This window comes from Artemia sp. Qi Xiang Cuo, chromosome 8 (assembly GCF_049724085.1).
Source record: "Artemia sp. Qi Xiang Cuo chromosome 8, ASM4972408v1, whole genome shotgun sequence".
NCBI lineage: Eukaryota > Metazoa > Arthropoda > Branchiopoda > Anostraca > Artemiidae > Artemia > Artemia sp. Qi Xiang Cuo.
This window is the reverse complement of record NC_142801.1, coordinates 37,237,018-37,256,534: the sequence shown is the minus strand read 5'-3', so window position 1 is coordinate 37,256,534 and position 19,517 is coordinate 37,237,018. Positions and strand designations below refer to the sequence as shown.

The 19,517-nt window shown below is 34.7% G+C and overlaps 1 protein-coding gene across 3 annotated transcripts in view; it reads left to right on the top strand.

Annotated features, from left to right (window-relative positions):
- Positions 1-19,517, top strand: part of Tbc1d22 (TBC1 domain family member 22) — a 100,367-nt gene that overhangs the window by 32,651 nt on the left and 48,199 nt on the right. For all 3 annotated transcript variants that reach the window (XM_089092933.1, XM_089092935.1, XM_089092934.1), the window contains exons 2-6: positions 1,723-1,824; positions 4,703-4,836; positions 10,983-11,111; positions 12,735-12,836; positions 17,089-17,222. In XM_089092933.1, the coding sequence (XP_088949059.1) occupies positions 1,778-1,824; positions 4,703-4,836; positions 10,983-11,111; positions 12,735-12,836; positions 17,089-17,222 (546 nt within the window). In that variant the 5' untranslated portion in view covers positions 1,723-1,777. The remainder of the gene's footprint in view (positions 1-1,722; positions 1,825-4,702; positions 4,837-10,982; positions 11,112-12,734; positions 12,837-17,088; positions 17,223-19,517) is intronic.

The following is a 19,517-nucleotide window of genomic DNA, read 5'->3' as shown; positions in this document are numbered from 1 at the left end:
GAACTAACAAAAGACACTATGTGCAATTAGATTGTCAAAAGAGCGTATCTTAAGGATTGATCTGTGTATTAAGCTGGAACTTCGTGTGTTGAAGGGAGTGTTGAAAAAACAATCAAATGTGATATGTGCATACTGCTGCTAATGCTGTTACTACAACTATTGCTACTACACAAGCTAAGAATATTAAGATGGAGGTTTCAGAGATAAATTAGGTAGATGCTGAACTAAATCAAAACGAACTATGATCATAGAGATTGTCGAAAGTGTGACAAAGCAATATCACAATAACGGCTTACATTATCAAGTTAGACCTTTCAGAGTAAATTGTGGCGGATATTGAACTAGACTGAAGTCATTATGTGTATTCTTCTGCTACTACTTCTACGGTTACTGTTACTAATGACACTAAGGGCAATAAGTTGAAACTTTTAGGGAAAGTTTAAGGGGAGTTTCAATTAAACGAAAAAATGCAGGTATTAAAATGGTATATAAACAATATCATAGGCGGTGCTGCTCTATCATAACTAGTAATATTTATATTTTAAACTAGTTATAACTAGTAACATTGTAACTAGTAACTAGTAACATATTTATAACTAGTAACATTGATATTTTAAAGGAGCTAATTTGATTGGAAATTAAAAGTTCTAGTGCTCTTTTTAAGAGTCAAAAGTTATTGGAGGACAATCAGCCTTCCAATCCTTTTTCCCTGAAAAACACTATGTCAATATAAAAGGAACAGAAATTAATTTAAAAAAACTTTCCACAAACTAAGTTGTTTATGGAAAAATAAAGACATCCATTAAACCTAAAAAGGGCAGAAATAAAATCAAACAATCTACCAAGCGTAACACTACCACAAGTCAGCATGAGTAAATAAATGAAATCCAAAACGAACAGAAATTACAATAAATAACTGAGTCACACTCAAAACAAGCAGAAATTAACATGATTAGGGCTCACAGCCCCTATGCCTTCTCAAGGCTGGAACATAATTTGAACTTTACTGAACAAAAAATTAACGTTTTCTCTTTTATAACTTTAAAAATGAACTATTGTTCAGATTTTAAGGAATAAATGTGACTCTATGTATGTTAAACTGACAATGCACTGACAATTTGGCCCTGACCACGGTCTTTTACAGTTCTTTTCGTAGTTTAATTTAATTGCTAGTGTTTGTTGAGTTTTTTTTTCTTTTTTATTATTATGTACTCCACTTGTACTACTTTTTGTTAGTTGTGGGTAATAAATGATTGATTGATTGATTGATTTGTAGTTTTTTCAGTAAAGTGCAAATTATGCTCTGGCCTTGAGAAGGTATAGAAGGCAAGGTTTTTTTTTAATTATATATTAAAACTATATTAAAACATAAAACGAACAGGAATTTTCCTGTATATGAGGGGTTTTTCAGTTCATACGTAAAAAAGATTAGTTCTTTTCTTTTTTCTCTTTCTATCTCTTTCTTTCTTTTTCTTTCTCCCCATCTCTTTCTTACTCGCTCTCTCTCATTTCTATCTTTATCTGGAAACACATGTTTAGCAAGTCAATGATGCAATATTTTGCCAATATTCATTTTGAAATTTTAATGCCTTGAAAAACTTTCGTATGTTCAAGTTTTATTGTTTAAATCTGATTTATAAACCATATGTTAATTAGCACTGTTTGTTTCTTTAAATCCTTATTGCAAGATAAATGGGATTTACACCTTTTTGTTTCTTCCAGATCATCTTGCCATGCCATTACACTAAAGAAGAATTTTTTTTTTAATCTGAAAAGTATGGATCACAGCTTTTGGCGAAAAACAGAGCAGCCTCTCCCTGGAAGGTGTGTACCTCCAGCTTGAAAATTTAGGACGGAATAATGTAGTGATAAGTTTTGAATAATCTAATTTTGTGCACATGCAAAATAGATGAATGCACTTGATTTTATAAGAACTTCAGAAAATGCTCTTTTCCAGGAGCTTTTGAGAGAAAAACGACTAAACTGTATAAAGTTTGGCTATTTAACATAAAAAAAATGCCTTTTCAAATTACCACAAATGTAACTTCTGCTTAAAAAATTTCTATTTCTCCCTTCTAAAGGCTAGTAAGGCATATTTCTTTTACTTCGAAACCAGTTTATCATTTTTATGTTGTTTTTGGAGAAATCTGAATATCGTTGATCAAGGTGGCATCGATGTGGCCACCTTGAATGTATAGACACTGAACCAACATGGTTCAAAGCTTCTATTAGTCAAAGAATTAAAGAAATATAAAATTACAATTGCTGGAATCACTGAATCACATATATCTGGTGATGGTGAGGAGCACATTGGTGAAGCTCTAGTCTGGTGGTCACCAGAAACGAGGAGAAGTTGGCCTATTGCTGAGCAGTGCCGCACGCAAGACTCTTCTGTCATTCGCACCAGTAACACCCAGACTCCTGAGAGCAAGGCTCGTCCCATTTTGTCCTACTATTTTTTTGTTTTTTTATAATTACCATACCAAAGTGAAATATCTATATATTTATGGGTAAAAAGTACTTTTAATGTCTGCTTATTGAAGCATTTCAGTGTTTGCCACAACGTAAAATTTGGGCCAGGTAGTGTTGTTTTTTCGTGTAAAGCTTTAGTCATATCTGGCGTATCCTGATATCACAGCTGCTAAAATCTTAAAAACAGAAAATACAGACAGCCTGAATCCAGACTGATCCAACATTTAGGTATATAAATTAATCCCTGTGTCTAATTCTGTATTCATTAAAAAAGAGAATCATAAGAATAAACAAAAGCCAGCTCTTGCTTTGAAATTGCTGTATAAATTACCGCCCATTTTCAGTGTTGATCCCGTTGACTTTTCATTGATTTAAGGATTAAGTGATCTTAATGGGGATTGTAAAATTTAACAGTCTAAGATCATGCAGCATTGCGTGTCATATCCTGTGTCAGGCTATCCTATTACGTTTTCTCGCTTTTGCCATTCAAGCTAGTTGCTCATTTAAAATGGTTAAACAAAAATGTTTTTTCTTTTGTAAATAAATTCTGCTCACCTCCGCATATGTGTCCTCTTGTGTTTCCAAGCACATTTGATACACGTTCTAAGAAACACCCTTCTGTTTATTTGAAATAACCTAATACAACTTATACACGTCTACTCATAACAAGGCAGACGTAGAGCTAAAAATCGATTTTTCTCCTTTAACACATAAAATAAACCGACAAAAATAATTACAATTGAAAAAAAAGAAAGAAGAAGAGGAGAAAAAAGGGAGAGGGGCTGACTGAAGAAAAAAAAGGTAACTGGAGATAGGGTTGTTAATTACCCTGAAACAATACAAAATAGTAGAATAGCTCGCTACTGTAAGCTGAAGGAATCATATTCCTTAAGTTCATTTTGAATGTGAGCAGCGATTGTGATTCACTTGCTAAATGAGAAAGTTATCCTGTTTTCAATCCCACTTCTTTTCTGCTTGCTTTTAAGTATCTTTTTCTATCCTCTCTCTTCTTCACTGTAACTTCTCCCCCCCCCTCTCGCTTATCTCTCTTATTCTAATTTTGTCTCCCATTGCGTCGAAGGATAATTGATAGTGTTTTTAAAATCTAATAAGCATATGAGTATTAAAGTAGATAAAAAAGGGAAACTGAAATTGTGACCAAATGTGAACAGAAAATGCAATAATATGGGTACATTCATTTTTCTGATAAAGAAATTAGGTTACTTTATCTGATGGAAAGAACAAAAAAGCAATAAAAACTAAATAAAAATAGACTTATTAAATGGATTTTAAGAGTGATTTAATCTAAAACAACCAAAATTTATTGAATGAGTTTATCACAAACCTTAGACTCTGTAATGAGTGTTTATGAAATGCAAACATACTGTAACTTGCTCAATTTGGCTAAAAACTGAATCCGCGAATCGTTCCAGAATTGGAACTCCATAAATTTTATTTCGGTTTCATTACTACTTTGTGTGTGCGTTAACCCTTAACTTATTGTAAAATAAAAACTATTTTGAGTCTAGGGAACAATAATAAAATTTTAATAGTGCCGAAATCAGCGAATTACCTAAAATATAGGGAACATTCCTCTGTATATGCTATGATTTAATATCTGATGTACGGAAAAGTAGTACATTGAAACGGGGAACGTCTAAACTTTTTGTTGCTGAAATAAGTTTCCTTCTGAAAGTTAAATTTCAGAATAAAGATCTTTCAATTCTATTGAAAACAGAGATTGTTAAGGAGTTTATGGGTCGAAACACGCAATAAAGCTAGTTTGTTCTGCGACGTAAAGTCACAAAAGTCAAATATTTTAAAGTTAATCGCTTCCAATCAATGTGTGCTAAAAAAAAACACTGGTGAGTGAATAACCTCCAAGAGATAAGGCATATGTTTTAAAATCTGTAAAACAGTTTAAGAGAATTTTGAAACGTCTTGAGTCTATAGATCCAGGTTTATTATAAAGATCACTAAGACTTACCTCAATTAGAGAGGTGACTTCACATTTTATTAATAGTAATTTTATATATTGATATGTTGTATCTATGGTGATGTTTGGGCCTAAAAAGCAAGGGACTGGTATTTCAGTTTTGCAGGTTTTTGTTAGTCAAACTTTATAGAAGTTAAACTAGCTTCAAAACAATTACTTTTAGACGAATATGTGATATAAAAATGTTATTTATTGTATATTTCACCATTAATATTGTCATTAGTTTTTCTTTAGAGCAAGTCCAAAGAAACAAAGTACAGTCAATAAACGAAACAGTGGAAACCCGGAAGATTCGTCTTTTAAGAACTATCAAGACAGTGTGGTGGATGTGTGGAATACGGGAGATGATGATTTCTGTATAGTTTCAGGTATATTTTTGTGTGTATTTTCGTCTATTCATGTATATCAAGAGATCTAGATTACTTAATGCAGGGGCCTCATCTGCCTACGCTAAGTCACTTAACTGTCAACACAAGCATCACCATTCGTTATGTTTTTCTCTACTATAACTTCAAAACGGGTGCCTAATTATGGAGTGCCAGCATCCAGAGATCGAGTCCCATAACCCTAGTGTTTGATTAAGTAGTGCTTTATCCCTTCTTCTCTTTAAGAATCCCATATCAAAAAGTTGGTGGGATTTGGGGTGGGCAAATGTTGGCTACTTTTATTTAACCAATAATTAACTTAATGCTCAATTTATTCTTACCTTGTCAACTGGATAAGAATTGGTTCTTGTATTATTTTACCATAAGAAGTATTTAAACGACTAATTTGCCCAATAGAATTTGGTATGTTCGCTTGAAAAGAGCTGCAGTGAGTTGCATCACCCAGGTCCTTTACTTTAATGATTCTGAGGACACCATAGAGTTTAATAACGTAGATCTTATCCAGTAGTCTAATGATCGTATTGACTAGTCTAATCAAGTAGTCTAATTCCATCTTTTACCCAAGCGTCTTCTGTTTTGTTTTTTTTTTTGTTGAGAAAGAAGCAGCATGTCTGCAGTGCCATAGAGTCTATTTTTGCTCTCAGAGGATGGCAACGCTTTAGTCCCTACCCTAGGTGCGTGCCCAATCCACGTATCTATGAATTTGACGTTGTATTTCCTCCCGTTTGATGTTGTTGTTGTCAAATACTTTCAGCTTAGTTCCAGAAAAAAACTGAGGAACTGAAAGATCTAGAAATTAGTCAGTTCTACAGTAAAGATAGCTTCTGTGGAAATGCCAGTCAGTGGGAATCGCTGGTAAAAGGTATGGAAAAAGAAGCTGCAGTCTCTTTCTGGCATTTGATTCAGTCTCTTTCTGGCATTTGACCTGTTAACACCTATGCTGGGTTAAATTTTTGAAACCCGTTTGGAAGTTATTATAATCCAAATTTCAGTCATTGACCAGTTTCGAGCTATATTAACTGGATTTATTGTTTCACTATTATGTCAAGGCCCATGAAATTCACATGCCAGAGTGCAGACTTTGTGCCGCTAGTGGAACAGTGCAGTGCAGTCGGTGTCAACAGTGGTTTCATCCAAAGTGTGCAGGTATTTCTATTGAGGAGAGAAAACAATGTGGTGAGTGGTTATGTTTAAACTGCCAGTCCTCCCGTTCTTTGAGTGATGACCCTGAACCACCTTTAACACCACTTTCTCTACCCCCTGGCTGTAAACCACGCTCTACACCCAAGTCTGTCACAAAACCTACAACCCCAAAATCAGTTTAAAAAAATCAAGCTTCCCAAGTCCCCCCTTGTATTGACTGTGTTAAACACATCAAACAGCTGGCTGATCTCCGAGCTAAATACAATTCCTATTTAGAGAAGAATTCAGACCATGAAGTAGTCATAGAAAATTTGAAAAAACAAGTTGATATGTTTCTCAATTACGAAAAAATTGGTAACGATATACTCCATAAAGACGATCTGAAAATTAAAAAATTAAGTGGAAATATTAACTCCCATAATTCCCACCGCCTTCTTATGAAGATGAACTCTGCCATCTAGAAAACAAACAAGTGACTCTTAAATCGAAAACCCCCAAATTACGAGAGGACTGAAAAAACAATGAAGCACTTATAACAACACTTGGGGATCAATTATCAGAGTTCAGCAAATCCAGCATTAATTGCGAAGTATCCCATGAGAGCAAACAAATACCTACGTGTAGTATGACTACTGATGACGTTCTTGAGTTTGGGAATAGTCCAGTGACTTCCGGATTTTTACATAAATTATCAGGTGATAATGAACTAAACAAAAGGATTACAAAGGTTATGGAGAAGTCATTACCAGACGATGACATTGTTATTATTTTTGAAAAAATTACGAAAGTGATGGATAAAAGGGAAACAAAGTTAAAAATAAGCACAAAGGAAAATGTGATCTGCAAGCATTTTGATAGTGGTTTCTGCCAGTTTCGCAAACAATGCAAGTTTCTACATATTTGTCGTCATTTTATTTCTGGAGTTTGTGTGTCTGATATGTGTATTTTTGACCATGTTGATCTGTGCTCTGTTTTATCTTGTATTGATGGGTCGTGTACATTTGCTCATACATCTTCAGGGTTGGAGCGTAAGTTTAAAACCCAACGTTTTTTAGGGCGACGCCGAAAGTATTCACGACCCCCCTCCCCTAGTTCGTGTTCTATTCGACTTTCAGTCTTATCCCCCTGCATACCCGATACAGAGCAGTATACCTCGGGAATACATCCCTCGACACAATCCTCCGCCCCAAGTACTTACGCCTGCCCAGTCAGTCCAACCCCCACAATCCCTTTACTCAGTTCGGACTATCCCCCCCCCCCTCACTCATTTTCCTCCCAAAAATCCACTTCCTTTCGACTCCGTTCACCTCCGTGCGTCCAAGAAGTTACCGACCGGCTCTGGACTCCACCCGTTATTTGCCGAAACAAACCCAACCCCTCCCCTCTCAGACACCCCACCGTATACCTCCATTGTGGCTTGCCATCCCCTTATTGACACAAGCCTTTTTTCTTTTTGATCATGGCTGACCAGTGAAATTTTGCCAGACCCTTATTATTCTAATAACTTTGATGACAAAATTGTGATTTTTCGCACAAAAAAACTAAATGATTCCTACTCATTATGTTTACCAGAAAAAAAATCTGAAAATGCTCCAGTGATAAATCTTACATAAATAATCACATAAAAATATTAATCCGCACGAAAATAAGCTTATTTAACAGGGGTAATTTAGCTGAAGCAAATAAGTTAAGAAAGGAATTAAAAAGTCAAATTAGAAAAGCTGCCCGAGCCTATTATAAAAAAAAAATAAATACTTGCGCCATGATAAACCAAAGAACTGGTACTCTGAAATTAAAAAACTTACCGGCAAGAGTCAAGAACAACTAAATTTTTAATATAAATGAACCTCCAAAGACCACAGCTAATGACCTAAATAAGTTTCTGGCTTCTATTGTTCAGAGTCTCCCACCACTATCTTACGCATTTCCAGATATTCCTGATCCTTTTTCACTCCCCCATTTTTCTCCAGTTGATGTTGTAAAAAAAAATTGAAAAACTAAAACGATCAAGCATTTGCCCTTTAGATGTTCCTGTACCTCTGATTAAAGCTTTCAGCGATTACCTCTCAAAACCCCTATCGACCCTGTTTAATGAAATTACCGAATCTGGACAGTTCCCTCAATATTGGAAACAAGGCTTTATTACCCCAATCAAAAAGAAAAATGGGAAGCATGGTTTTGATAGCATTCGTCCTATTACCCTCACCTCAATTTTTTAAAAATTGTATGAAAGTTTTCTCGCAGACTGGCTTAAGACGTAAGTCCTTCCCCTCATGAATCTTAGACAGTTTGGTAATCTCAAATACAGGTCAACCTCTCATTGCCTGATCCATCTTGTTGATACCATGGGTAACTTACTTGAAAAACCTAACACTTGGCTTAATCTGATTTCTATTGATCTTCAAAAAGCTTTCGATTTGATTAACCACAATTTACTCATAGATAAACTTATAAATGAATTCCACATTGAAACTTTCCTTGTTAAGCTCGTTGCCTCTTTTCTCTCTAATAGATCTCAAGCAGTTAAATATTTAAATTGTTTCTCAAATCATCTCCCCATGTTTAATGGCATTCCTCAGGGGACTATTCTAGGCCCTCTACTTTTTTCTCTTATGATTAACACTCGTTCAATCCTTTACGACAATAGGTGGAAATTTGTTGATGACTTGACAGTTATAGAGATCTGTCACAAAAACATCTTTAGCAACCCAATGGGCATACTCCAAGATATTGTCTGTGAGGCCTCGTCCCTTGACATGGCAGTTAACCCTTCTAAATCCGCAATAGTCTCAGTAAGTTTCCTTAAATTCCCTCCCCTTTTTCTTGCTCGTATTCCTCCTGAAACCTCTGTCACATCTCTTGAACTCCTTGGCGTTACAAATTTCTTCCAATTTGAAATGGGATGCCCATATAAATAATATCCTACGACAAGCAAACTCCTCGCTTTCCCTCCTTATAATTTTAAATAAATTCAGTTGCCCCCAATCACATTTACTACAAGTATACATTTCTCTTGTGCGTCCCATATTAGAGTATGCTTGTCCTGTGAGGCACCCTGGCCTCTCAAATGAAGCAAAACAAAAAATTGAAAATGTCCAAAAGAGAGCTCTAAGAATTATTTTTAAAGAGGGCAAGATACCATATTTGCATCTGTTAAATATTTGAAACCTAGAGACCCTCAAGAGACGAAAAGTTAATTTGTGCCTCCATTTTGGTAAGTTGGCACTTTTGAACCCCCGTAATGCGAACCCTTTCCCTGAATACCATGTACCTGATACAAATCGTCCTCCACAAAGTGTGTCACAGCCTATTCCCACATTATTTCCCATTCTCTGTACTACCTCGCCGTATAAGAAATTTTTATCCCTTTTTTTACTGATATAATAAATAGTGGTTAATTTGTACATAAATTTTGTCTTTTCTCTTATATAATAAAACAAACAGCTCGTTTTTCTTTATGCTCTTTTTTTTGTTCCCTATCTCCTTTTTATGTTGTTTCTTAAACATTTGTTAATGTGTATATAATTTATTTTTTCGGTTTTATAAGTTTTTATCTTTTTAACTAGTTGCCATTTTGCAGTTTTTAATATAAGTGACAAAGGAATCATATAGCATTCCGATATTTAATTATTTATTTATTTTTTTTTTTTTGCATTGGTTGCCACTTTTTTAGTTGTTGTACTTTTGTTATGATTTTCTTGCTTGTTTTTTTTTATGGACTTCGAAATTCGAATTCGGCCCTTCAGGGCTTGTGATAGTAATTTCTCGAAATAAATATCTCTCTCTCTCTGCTATATGGCGACGATAGAGGCAAAATTCTCTCAATGTTTCAGAGGTCACATTCACCAACATGTATAGAATATCAAAAATGCTTTATTTAGCCCCAATAACGCCTCTCCCGGAACCTATAGCAGAAAAATTGAAAGCTACATATGGCATTTTATATGGGACGGTAAGCTAGAAAAACTGTTGAAGAAGATGCCCTTTCGTCCAAAGGAAACGGGAGGTCTGTGTGTTTTTAATTTTGAAAAAATAATGCCAAAATATACTCTCCCGAATGTTAATTGAATTTTTAAACGGACAACAAGAACACTTTGGAATGACCAGAAAGTGGCTGTTCCTCCTATTAAACAATCCTACTAAGAAAAAGATAGTAGAATTTGTTATAAATTTGAAAATGGAGATGAAAAGAAAAATTCCTGTGTTATATAATTGGAAAAAATGTGCCATTATGTTTGGGACAGAAGAAAAAGAAAAAAAGCGTTGTTTTCGGAAGTTTTAAAAGAAAATTGATGCATTGAAAATAAACGAAGATAAGAAAAAATGTTTTTATGGTTTTGAATTGTATTTGTAAATATATGTACGAAAAAAATGGGTAAGAAATATAGCTGAGGAGAGAGTTTGAATTTTTTTTTTCAATGGGGAAGTATAGTCAAGAATAGGTGGTATTAATCTTTTTTTATTGTTTAAAAATAGTTTTTGTTTTAAATTATTTGTGCCAATGAGAGGAGAGGAAGTGGGGTTAAAAAAATGTTGCTCTATACTTTTCATTGAAATGTTTTTTATAAAAGGTATTTCAACCTCATTTTGTAATAACCGGCCCTTCTTGCAAGAGTCGGTTGGGGAAATTCTTCCTAATATGGGACTGCCAAGGGTCCCTTTCACTGGAAAAACATAAGATGATATCTTATGTTTTAGATACGCACCAAGACATATTATGCTTTAATAAACATATTATGTTTATAAACATAATATGTTTATATACATATTATGTTTATATGTTATATACATATTATGTAATAATAAACATGTATGTTTGTAAACATATAAACATATTATGGTTTAATACGTACCCAGTCATGGTGCTTTGACTTCAAAATGGTTTTTTGAACACCTGAACGAATCCCCCATGAAAAATTCTTTGATCTTTTCTAATTTTTGCCTGTGGGAATCTATTTTTAATAACTATTTTGTATCATTTTTAGATTTTAAAATATCTAAGGAAGAAATTCAAAACACCGCTCGATCTGTCATCAATGAACATAAAGATGGAACATATGAGAAAAAGAATCCAGTTGCCTTGGAACACAGTAAGAAGGAGAATACTGCCATTGGTAGGTTTTAATCCTATATTAATTAGGCTAGAAGTATTACTAACTTGGTCAAGTCTCCTACAAAAAACTAAACAGATAAAAGATTTATTCTTTAATCCAGTTCATTTCAATTGGACGCTGTTTTTGTGGGGTGTCAGGCTATTTTTTGAAATACCCATAAATTTGTTTATTGAAAAAAGGATTTTTGGCAAAATCGTTCTCCCTCAAACCACCTCCATCACATATCATTATTTAATAAGCAATCAGTCTACTTTTATTAGTTCTTTCTGAGCAACCTAGGTTATTATTGTGATTTCCTTTGTTTTTTGTTGCTGTTATTGATGTTTTTGTAAATATAAACCATGCTGCTCAAAATACATATCGTTTTAAATGTAATGCAAATGACATTGTATTTCAATCCGCTTAGAAGTTTTGAGGGGCAGGGAAGGGCACAGGTAGCACTACTCTTGTTTTTAAACCTTGATTAGGCTTGAGATAATATTTTCTGTTGTTGTGTTTTTGCTGATACGATGACAAATAAAACACAGTGGTTGAAATACAAATAATTTTGAGTGAGGTGCAAATGACGCTCAGGTCTGTAACCCTACTAAACACTAGGTACTCCCGCTTTTTCAAAAATCATATCCATAATCATCAGTAATTTATCTCTAACTTCACAGCTTCACTTCACTATATTTAAAAAATTCATTTACTGCACTATCAGCTCCTTGAGCCTTATTATTTTTTTAATCCTTTTAGTACTGTCTCTAATTCTTCCTCGCGAAATAAATCTTTCTTCACTTCCAAAGTGTCACAAAACTTTTTCATTCTCTTATATATCATTTCTTGGAACTTTTCACAGTTTAGCATATACTCAGTGTTCTGCCCCTCTCTTTTTAACTCTTTTCTTATACTGATCGTAGCATCATAACTAACCTTAACTGGGATAAGTCCAGATTGACCATTCCCTCTCAGCTTTTTAACTTGTCAATACAATATACTATTATACCGTCTGGCTGCATCTTCTAGACCTTCAGTAATTTTATCTATGGCCTCGACTTCCCATCTCCTCAATTCATACTTTAATATATTCCCTACTTTCCTTAGATTCCTCTTATTTTCAAATACTCCAATCACTCAAGTATTTCTTGTACCAGCCCCTCCTCTCCTCTACTAAACCTAAAGCATTTTCACTCTTATTCCTAGCTGCCTTTCCTGTTTTTCTCCCTAAGACAGCATCTGCTACTTCAGAAATTATTTTCTTTAAATTTTACCATTCCTTTTCTATTTTGTCTAATTTTAGACGCTTTAGTTTAATATTCAATTGTTCTTGCAAAGTCTCTCTCAAATTTTCATCCCGTAGTCTAAGCTTGAGAGTACGCTTGTATGTATGGACATTCAGGGGGTAACCGTTTTTTCTTGCTGCGAAAATAATTGGAGTGTAAAACAGAAGAGTACTTATATCTTCAGATAGAAATATCATCAGAAAGGCAACACTGTTTTGCAGAGTAAAGTTATGAGCCTCCTAAATAACGCAGCGAGCCACCTCATATTATTTCATTATTTGAACTGTGCACTGCAAAACGAATGGAATATAACTAAGATTTGTATTTCCCCGGATAATTGTAGATTTTTCTTTTATAGATAATGGCTTGAATAAAGTGCCTGATGTGTCGAGGTCTGTCCCTGGAAGACCCCACTTGAACAAGAGAAGAAGCCAGCCAGGAAGTAGAATCTTAGCTCTAGGTACGAGAGCCTTTCTTTTCTTTATTAACATCTTAATAGTTCTGTCCCAAATATTGCCTATAATCCTCGTATCAAAAAATGTAATTTTTTTTTTTTTAGATAATTCGATGCATTCAGGTAAAATAAGGTTAAAAAAGAATGCTACCAGTATATAGTACCGCAGAAATCCCTATTTTATGTCACGACTAAATAAGGATACCAACTAATATAGGAGCAACAAAATAAAGTCAAGGAAACTTGTCCAATAATCAAAAAAATAAAAAAAATAAAAAGAAAGATTAAATACCAAGCCGTATGAAATAAGAAAAGCCAAAAGGGTCAATCGAAATAAAACATTAACGGAGTAAGTATGCCATAGGTAAGAAGATTGTCAAAATCAATAGAATAGAAGGGGTAAGAACCCATTAATTGACCAGCTCATTAGGAAAGATGGGCTCATTTTTCAGTACCAGTCCCTGTTTTTGCTAATGGGGGAACATATATTAAAAAAATGGTAAACTATGCGAGGAGACCGGGGGTTTGAGCAGAAATAATTTCTTTTCTGTGGAAATTGGCAGAAGTAGAGTTTTTAAATGAAGACAAAGACCTACGCTTCTTTCTTTTAATGGGCTCCGAAGGACTTTTTATTTGGCCAGGTTTTTTTTTAGATTTTTCTGTTTGATTTCTATGGTATGTTGTGAATAGATTCTGTCAGGGAGTTCATTTGGAAGAACGTCTACACAGTGGTCAAATGAATGAGTAGATAACTTACATTTTTACGTACTATGTAACACCGAAGCTCATATTCTTGTATTTGTCCCTCTCCTATTTTATGTGAATTCTGCCCCCCCCCCGGTGATAGAAGTGCATCTATAATCTGATGCTCATATCAGCCTTAACACGTAATTTCTTGTGACCAATAAAGTTAAAGCACAAACTTTTTCAACAAAGAATAACGATCGATAGCTAAACACAAACAGACACTAGATATAGAATAGAATAGAATTTATTTTGCGCTAAAAGCCCATACGCCAAATATAAACAAAGAACCATTACAAGGAAATTGCAAAAATCCTAACCTAATTTAAGCTGCTAGGGTGGTGTGAAGCATTGCATCAACTTTGGTTGGCTTTGCTGACCGAAGTGTTGCGAGGAATACACTGTGATTCTGTTTTTGGTCACCGATTGAGTTCCGTATATGTCATCCCCTCAACACTTAAAAATAAAAACAAAGCTGATAAAAAATTCTTTCTTAAAAAAAATATATCAATTACATTTTCACTAAAACCGATCTCAAAATATGCTCTGTTCTTAAGAACGACTTTACCCTCTATAATTAAAGTTGTTAGATTTAAAATGCACCATGTATGCTAGCAATGCTGTATTATTTTACTCCAAAATCTAACACAATCTCTGTTTTCATTTTAAAATATTAACAAGTATAAGCTAAGACCAAGTATCTTTGCCTCAAAATGTAATATCTACTATGCACTTGAGGGAAAAACAATATCATTCTGCGTCTATCACCCAGTGACTCTCACTGAAATATTTTACCAATAATTGTAGAATTACGTCATTGTGTTGCATAAATGTTTATAATTGTTGAATAACCAGTTGCATGAAGACAAGCACTCTTGCCTTAAAATGCATTGGAAACGAATAAGAGGTAGACCAGTTAGCACAAGTATATAAGCACTTTCTTGAAGATGAACAAGCTTTGAAATTATTGCTTTTAAGACACTCTTTGTAATAGAGGAGAAATCCCAGAATAATGAAACGTGAAGCCTCCTAGTGCCTGCGTGGTAAAGTTCAACAAATCATATAGGTCTCTCGGCTCCTTCAAAAAGAATGTAAAAAAAATCTAAAAGATTGAAAAATTATTTATTGTATTTATCTATTTTATTTTTAAGTTTAGAGTTTTTTGTATATTATTATTATTTATTATATTTTAGTTTGATACTTCAAGGGGTGTGAGCGGGGAGAATTTGTGTTAAATTTATTGGTTATTAACGGAGGTCCGGGTTGGAAATTGGAGAGGAGGCCACGCTGTTTTTAAAGTGCAATTATTACGGGCCCAAACGTGCATCAATGCGCAAGGAATTGTGTTAAGTGTATTTTTATGTTTTTTAAAAATTAAAACCCATATATGTATATTGAACTTGAACTCAACTGTCTAAAAAAAAATTGATTATCTCCAGACGTCGAGTAAACGTAGACACTTTAATGTGGACGGTAAATGAGGCTCTAAAATGGTGAGCACCTCTGAAAATCTATCCACTCTATTTCCTTGGTCTAAAGCTACTTCTCCCGTGTGTTCCAAGTTGATTTGAGGTCAGAGAGGTGGGATGGACTTCTAAAAGACATAATTTTGATGTCCCAAATGCCCAGTTTACTTGCTCCGTAAAATTCAAGCCGATCAGTGAAAAAAGGCCTGCCTACCTTTCTGCTGAAAAGCTGTTCGTAGGAGGTAGCCTTGGGGGTCTGAGGGTTGACTTTTTTCCTCTGATTGTAGAGACGGAAAATTATTGTATGATCCTCCTTCAAACACAGCGAAAAATGCTTATCGTTTTTTAATATATTTATAAAACAACTTTCTGAAAAAAGAACTTTTTCAAAGAAAAGTTCAGAGCCATATTAAGGCTTAAGATGGACGAAAATAAAGTACTATAAGAACTGAGACTTAAAAAGACCAGAAATTATCGTCAAAGAATAATTCAAATCCAAAACATACTAAAATTAGAATAAACAATCACATTAACCATAAAGGTAACAGGTACTGATATAGAAGAATAATAAAATCTTGAAACGAGTAAATAGATACTCAAGTCAAACTTAAAATGAACAGAAATTACTACTAATAGGGGTTTTGTTAATGCCCCCCCCCCTGACCTTACGTCTTCGAAAGTCTGTTGTGCCATTCAAGTTTTACTGAAAACTATATATATTTTTAACGGTGTGCTTTAATTTGTAGATACGTTCTTTTTACAACCGGGTTTTCTATAGCGCTTTTAAGTTCAACATCCCCCTCGACCTTCTCTAAAAGTTTCAACTTAATACCCTTAGCAGTTACTGAGATGTTACAGATACGGTCTTTTGAGCACCTGGGTGCAGATAGTCTTTTAATTTAGTTAAAAATCCCCCTCAATATTCCTCGAAATTTTCAACTTATTAGCCTTAGCCATTTCCGAAATTTTACGAATTACTTCTTTTGAACCGATACCCAAGAATATGAGGATTGGTGATATCATAGAAGCCGGAAAAGTAGATTTAAAGTGTGGTGTTAGATCAAAAGAACGTTAATTCCGACACTATCCATAAAGAGAAATGAAAAATTGTTGAAAATGCAGAATTTATTTATAAGCAAAAACATCAACTGATTATCTGACTTCTTTTACAAATCACTGCAAGCTTAAGTTATATTTAGACCATATCCGGACTAATTAATTGTCTTTAGTTCTGACTATTCGTCTGGTAAGCACGACCACCAAAATACCAAGATTCCGGATTGTAATTTGCTGTTTGATAGGTTCCAGAAAAAAAAAAACTATAGTCTAAATCAAGGTCCTATTCTCAGAAAATGGTCGCCTGTCTTTTGTTCAAGTATAAATGATGGTATTTTATGTTTTGTCTGAAAGGCTAACCTAACTGCATCTGTTGAAGCGACGTGACCAATAAAAGGCTCTAGCAGCACTGCCACACAAATGACAAAACCAATGCTCAACGAATTTGTAATTATTGTTTAGCTGGAATTTATCCACACTGCCTCAAAATGTTGTTTAAGCTTGTTTGAAAACTTAAAATTGTTGTCAATACGAGGAACGTGTCGATTTATGCTCAGGAAGAGCGAATAAGTCAACCGTTGCCTACAAAAAGGCATTCGCATAGTTGGGCCCGTTTGTACCAAACCTTGGGGATACACCTTGTGGTTACATCCTCTTTTGACTTAATGTTATCTTAAATGATGGGTAGATGTAGAGTTTCTTTATTCTCATCTCTTTTTTGATTCTGTTTCCCTTTCTTTTTCTTCAACTTTATCTTTTTTATATGTTTTTAATGGGTTATTGCTTAGAGTTAAGTTTAATCACAAATAAGTTTTCTTCGCCATGTGATAGGCCATATTACTTTACAAGATCTTTTAAATTCTATGCGCGTATAATTTTTTGAATTTGACTAATTACTTCTTTATGTTAAAAGAAATATAGAAAAAAACAAAGCGCAACAATAAAAAAGCCTGTCGGCTTGGTTTGAGCTATGATAACAGCTTTTCTTATAGATAATACCATTGCAAAAGTAGAAAAACTACAAGCCCTGATAAACGGACCAAATACCAATCTTGAAGAATTGAGAGCTCTAAGCTGGTCTGGCGTGCCATCTATTGTCCGGCCGGATACTTGGCGACTTTTGTCGGTAAGTTGCATGCCCTGTTATCACAAGGTATAATTTTTTAACCTATCTTCTTTCGAAACATTCACACACGCAAAAAGGGGTAAGGGTAATCATTCAACCCGTGTACGAAGGGGGGGGGGGTTCAGTTCGAAAATTGACCCTTAGAAACAATTTCAAGGAAAAGAAAACTACTCTATGACTATTTCTGAATGAACATGGATTAAAAACCTTTGAGAGTTGACGACAGGATTTGTTTTCTTATTTTGAAATATTCAATCTTTATACAACTTTGAAACTTTGAAGCCACAATAATGTTGAGAAGAAATCACTTCCAAGAGAAGTGACATTTTCCAATTCAAAAGTGTTAACCTAATGGACAAAGACTTAATCATGACTAAGTGCAGCAAACTTAAGGGAATGGGAAAGAGAATCAACTCAAATCTTCCGAAGCTACTTGCCAGACAGCGTAAAGGAATAATGATCAATGTTAATGATCTCTGTTCCCCACCAGATTCTTTATTAAAGCTGCAGATACCAGATTTGGGGTCCAGTGTCTGGAATCAGTGTCTGGCTAAGAACAAAGAAGAATGCTAAATGAAAAAATTACAGTATTTATGGACTTGTATTGCGACTAATTAAAGATGATACAACTGAAAATATTGTCCATGATATGAATCCTGGTAGTGTCGACTAAGTAGGTACTTTTTAAAATTAATAAAAAAAAAAATGAACAGAAATTACAATAAATAACCGAGTCAAACTCAAAACGAGCAGAACTTAACATAAGTTGGGCTCAAAACCCCTATGCCTTCCCAAGGCCAGAACATAATTTGCACTTTACTGAAAAAATATAAATGTTTTTACTTTTATAAATTTAATAAACCAAATAATATTAACAATTTGACTACTAAATATCAGTATATGTATATTAAACTGACAATGCACATTCATTTGTGTTTTTATCATTAAAGTGCAAATTATGTTCTGGCCTTGGGAAGGCATAGGGTCCAGAACTTTCAACTACGTTAAACAAAATGGCTATCTCAAAATTTTGATTGGATGTGTCTGGGGAAATGGTGGGTGTGAGAGGGGGGTTAATTACTCTCTACTCACTTTCGACTATTAAAAAGGGAAATTCCAATTTCCAATCAAATGAGCCCCTTTTGAAATTTCTACAGCAACTTTCTATATAAACCTTATATGCCCCCACGGCATAACTTACAACCCTTGCACTGAGGGCTCTGATGGGGTTATCATCCTAAAAGACGTAATTTCCAGAACTTTCGACTACGTTGAACAAAATGGATATCTCAAAATTTTGATTGAATGTGTTTGGGGGAATGGTGGGGGTGAGAGAGGGGTTAGTTGCCCTTCAATCACTTTCGAATATTAAAAGGGCACTAGCACTTTCAATTTTTAATTGAAGAGCCCTTTTTGATGTTTTTGCAACATCGCTTTCTATAAAAACCTTACATGTTCCCAGGGCATAACTTACAACCCTTGCCCTGAGGGTTGGGGGGGGGGATGGGTTGTCATCCAAAAATACCTAATTGCCAAAACTTTCAACTACGTTGAATAAAATGGCTATCTAAAAATTTTGATTGGATGTGTTTGGGGGAAAGGTGGGTGTGAGAGGGGCGTTAGTTGCCCTCAGATCACTTTTGACTATTAAAAAGGGCACTAGCCCTTTCAATTTCAAATCGAATGAGCCTCTCTTCAAATTTCTACGACGATGGGGGAGACTTGTAAAAGAATCTTATATGCCCCCCGGGCGTAATTTACAAACCTTGTCCTGATGACTGCGGGAGGAGTGTTCTGCTCAAAGGTATAATTTCCTGAACTTTAAATTGCGTGGAACAAAATGGCTATATAGAAATTTTGATTGGATGTTTTTGGGAAAATGGTGGAAGTAGAAGTGGTGTTAGTTGCCTTCCAATCCCTTTTGACCATTAAAAAGGGCATTAGCCATGTCAATTTCCAATCGAATGAGCCTTTTTTGAACTTTTTACGAAAACACGTTCTATAAAAACCTTATATGTCCCATTGGGGGGGGGGGGGTTTGTCATCCTCAAAAACCTAATTTCCAGGAATTAAAACTACGTTGAATACAATGGCTATCTTAAAATTTTGATTAGATGTGTTTGGGGAAAAGGTGGGCGTGAGAGCCTCCTTTAGTTGCCCTCCAATCACTTTTGACTATTAAAAAGGGCACTAGCCCTTTGAATTTCCAATCGAATGAGCTTTTTTTGAAGGTTCTACGACAATGCCTTCTGAAAAAACCATATATGCCCCCAGGGCATAACTTACAACCCTTGC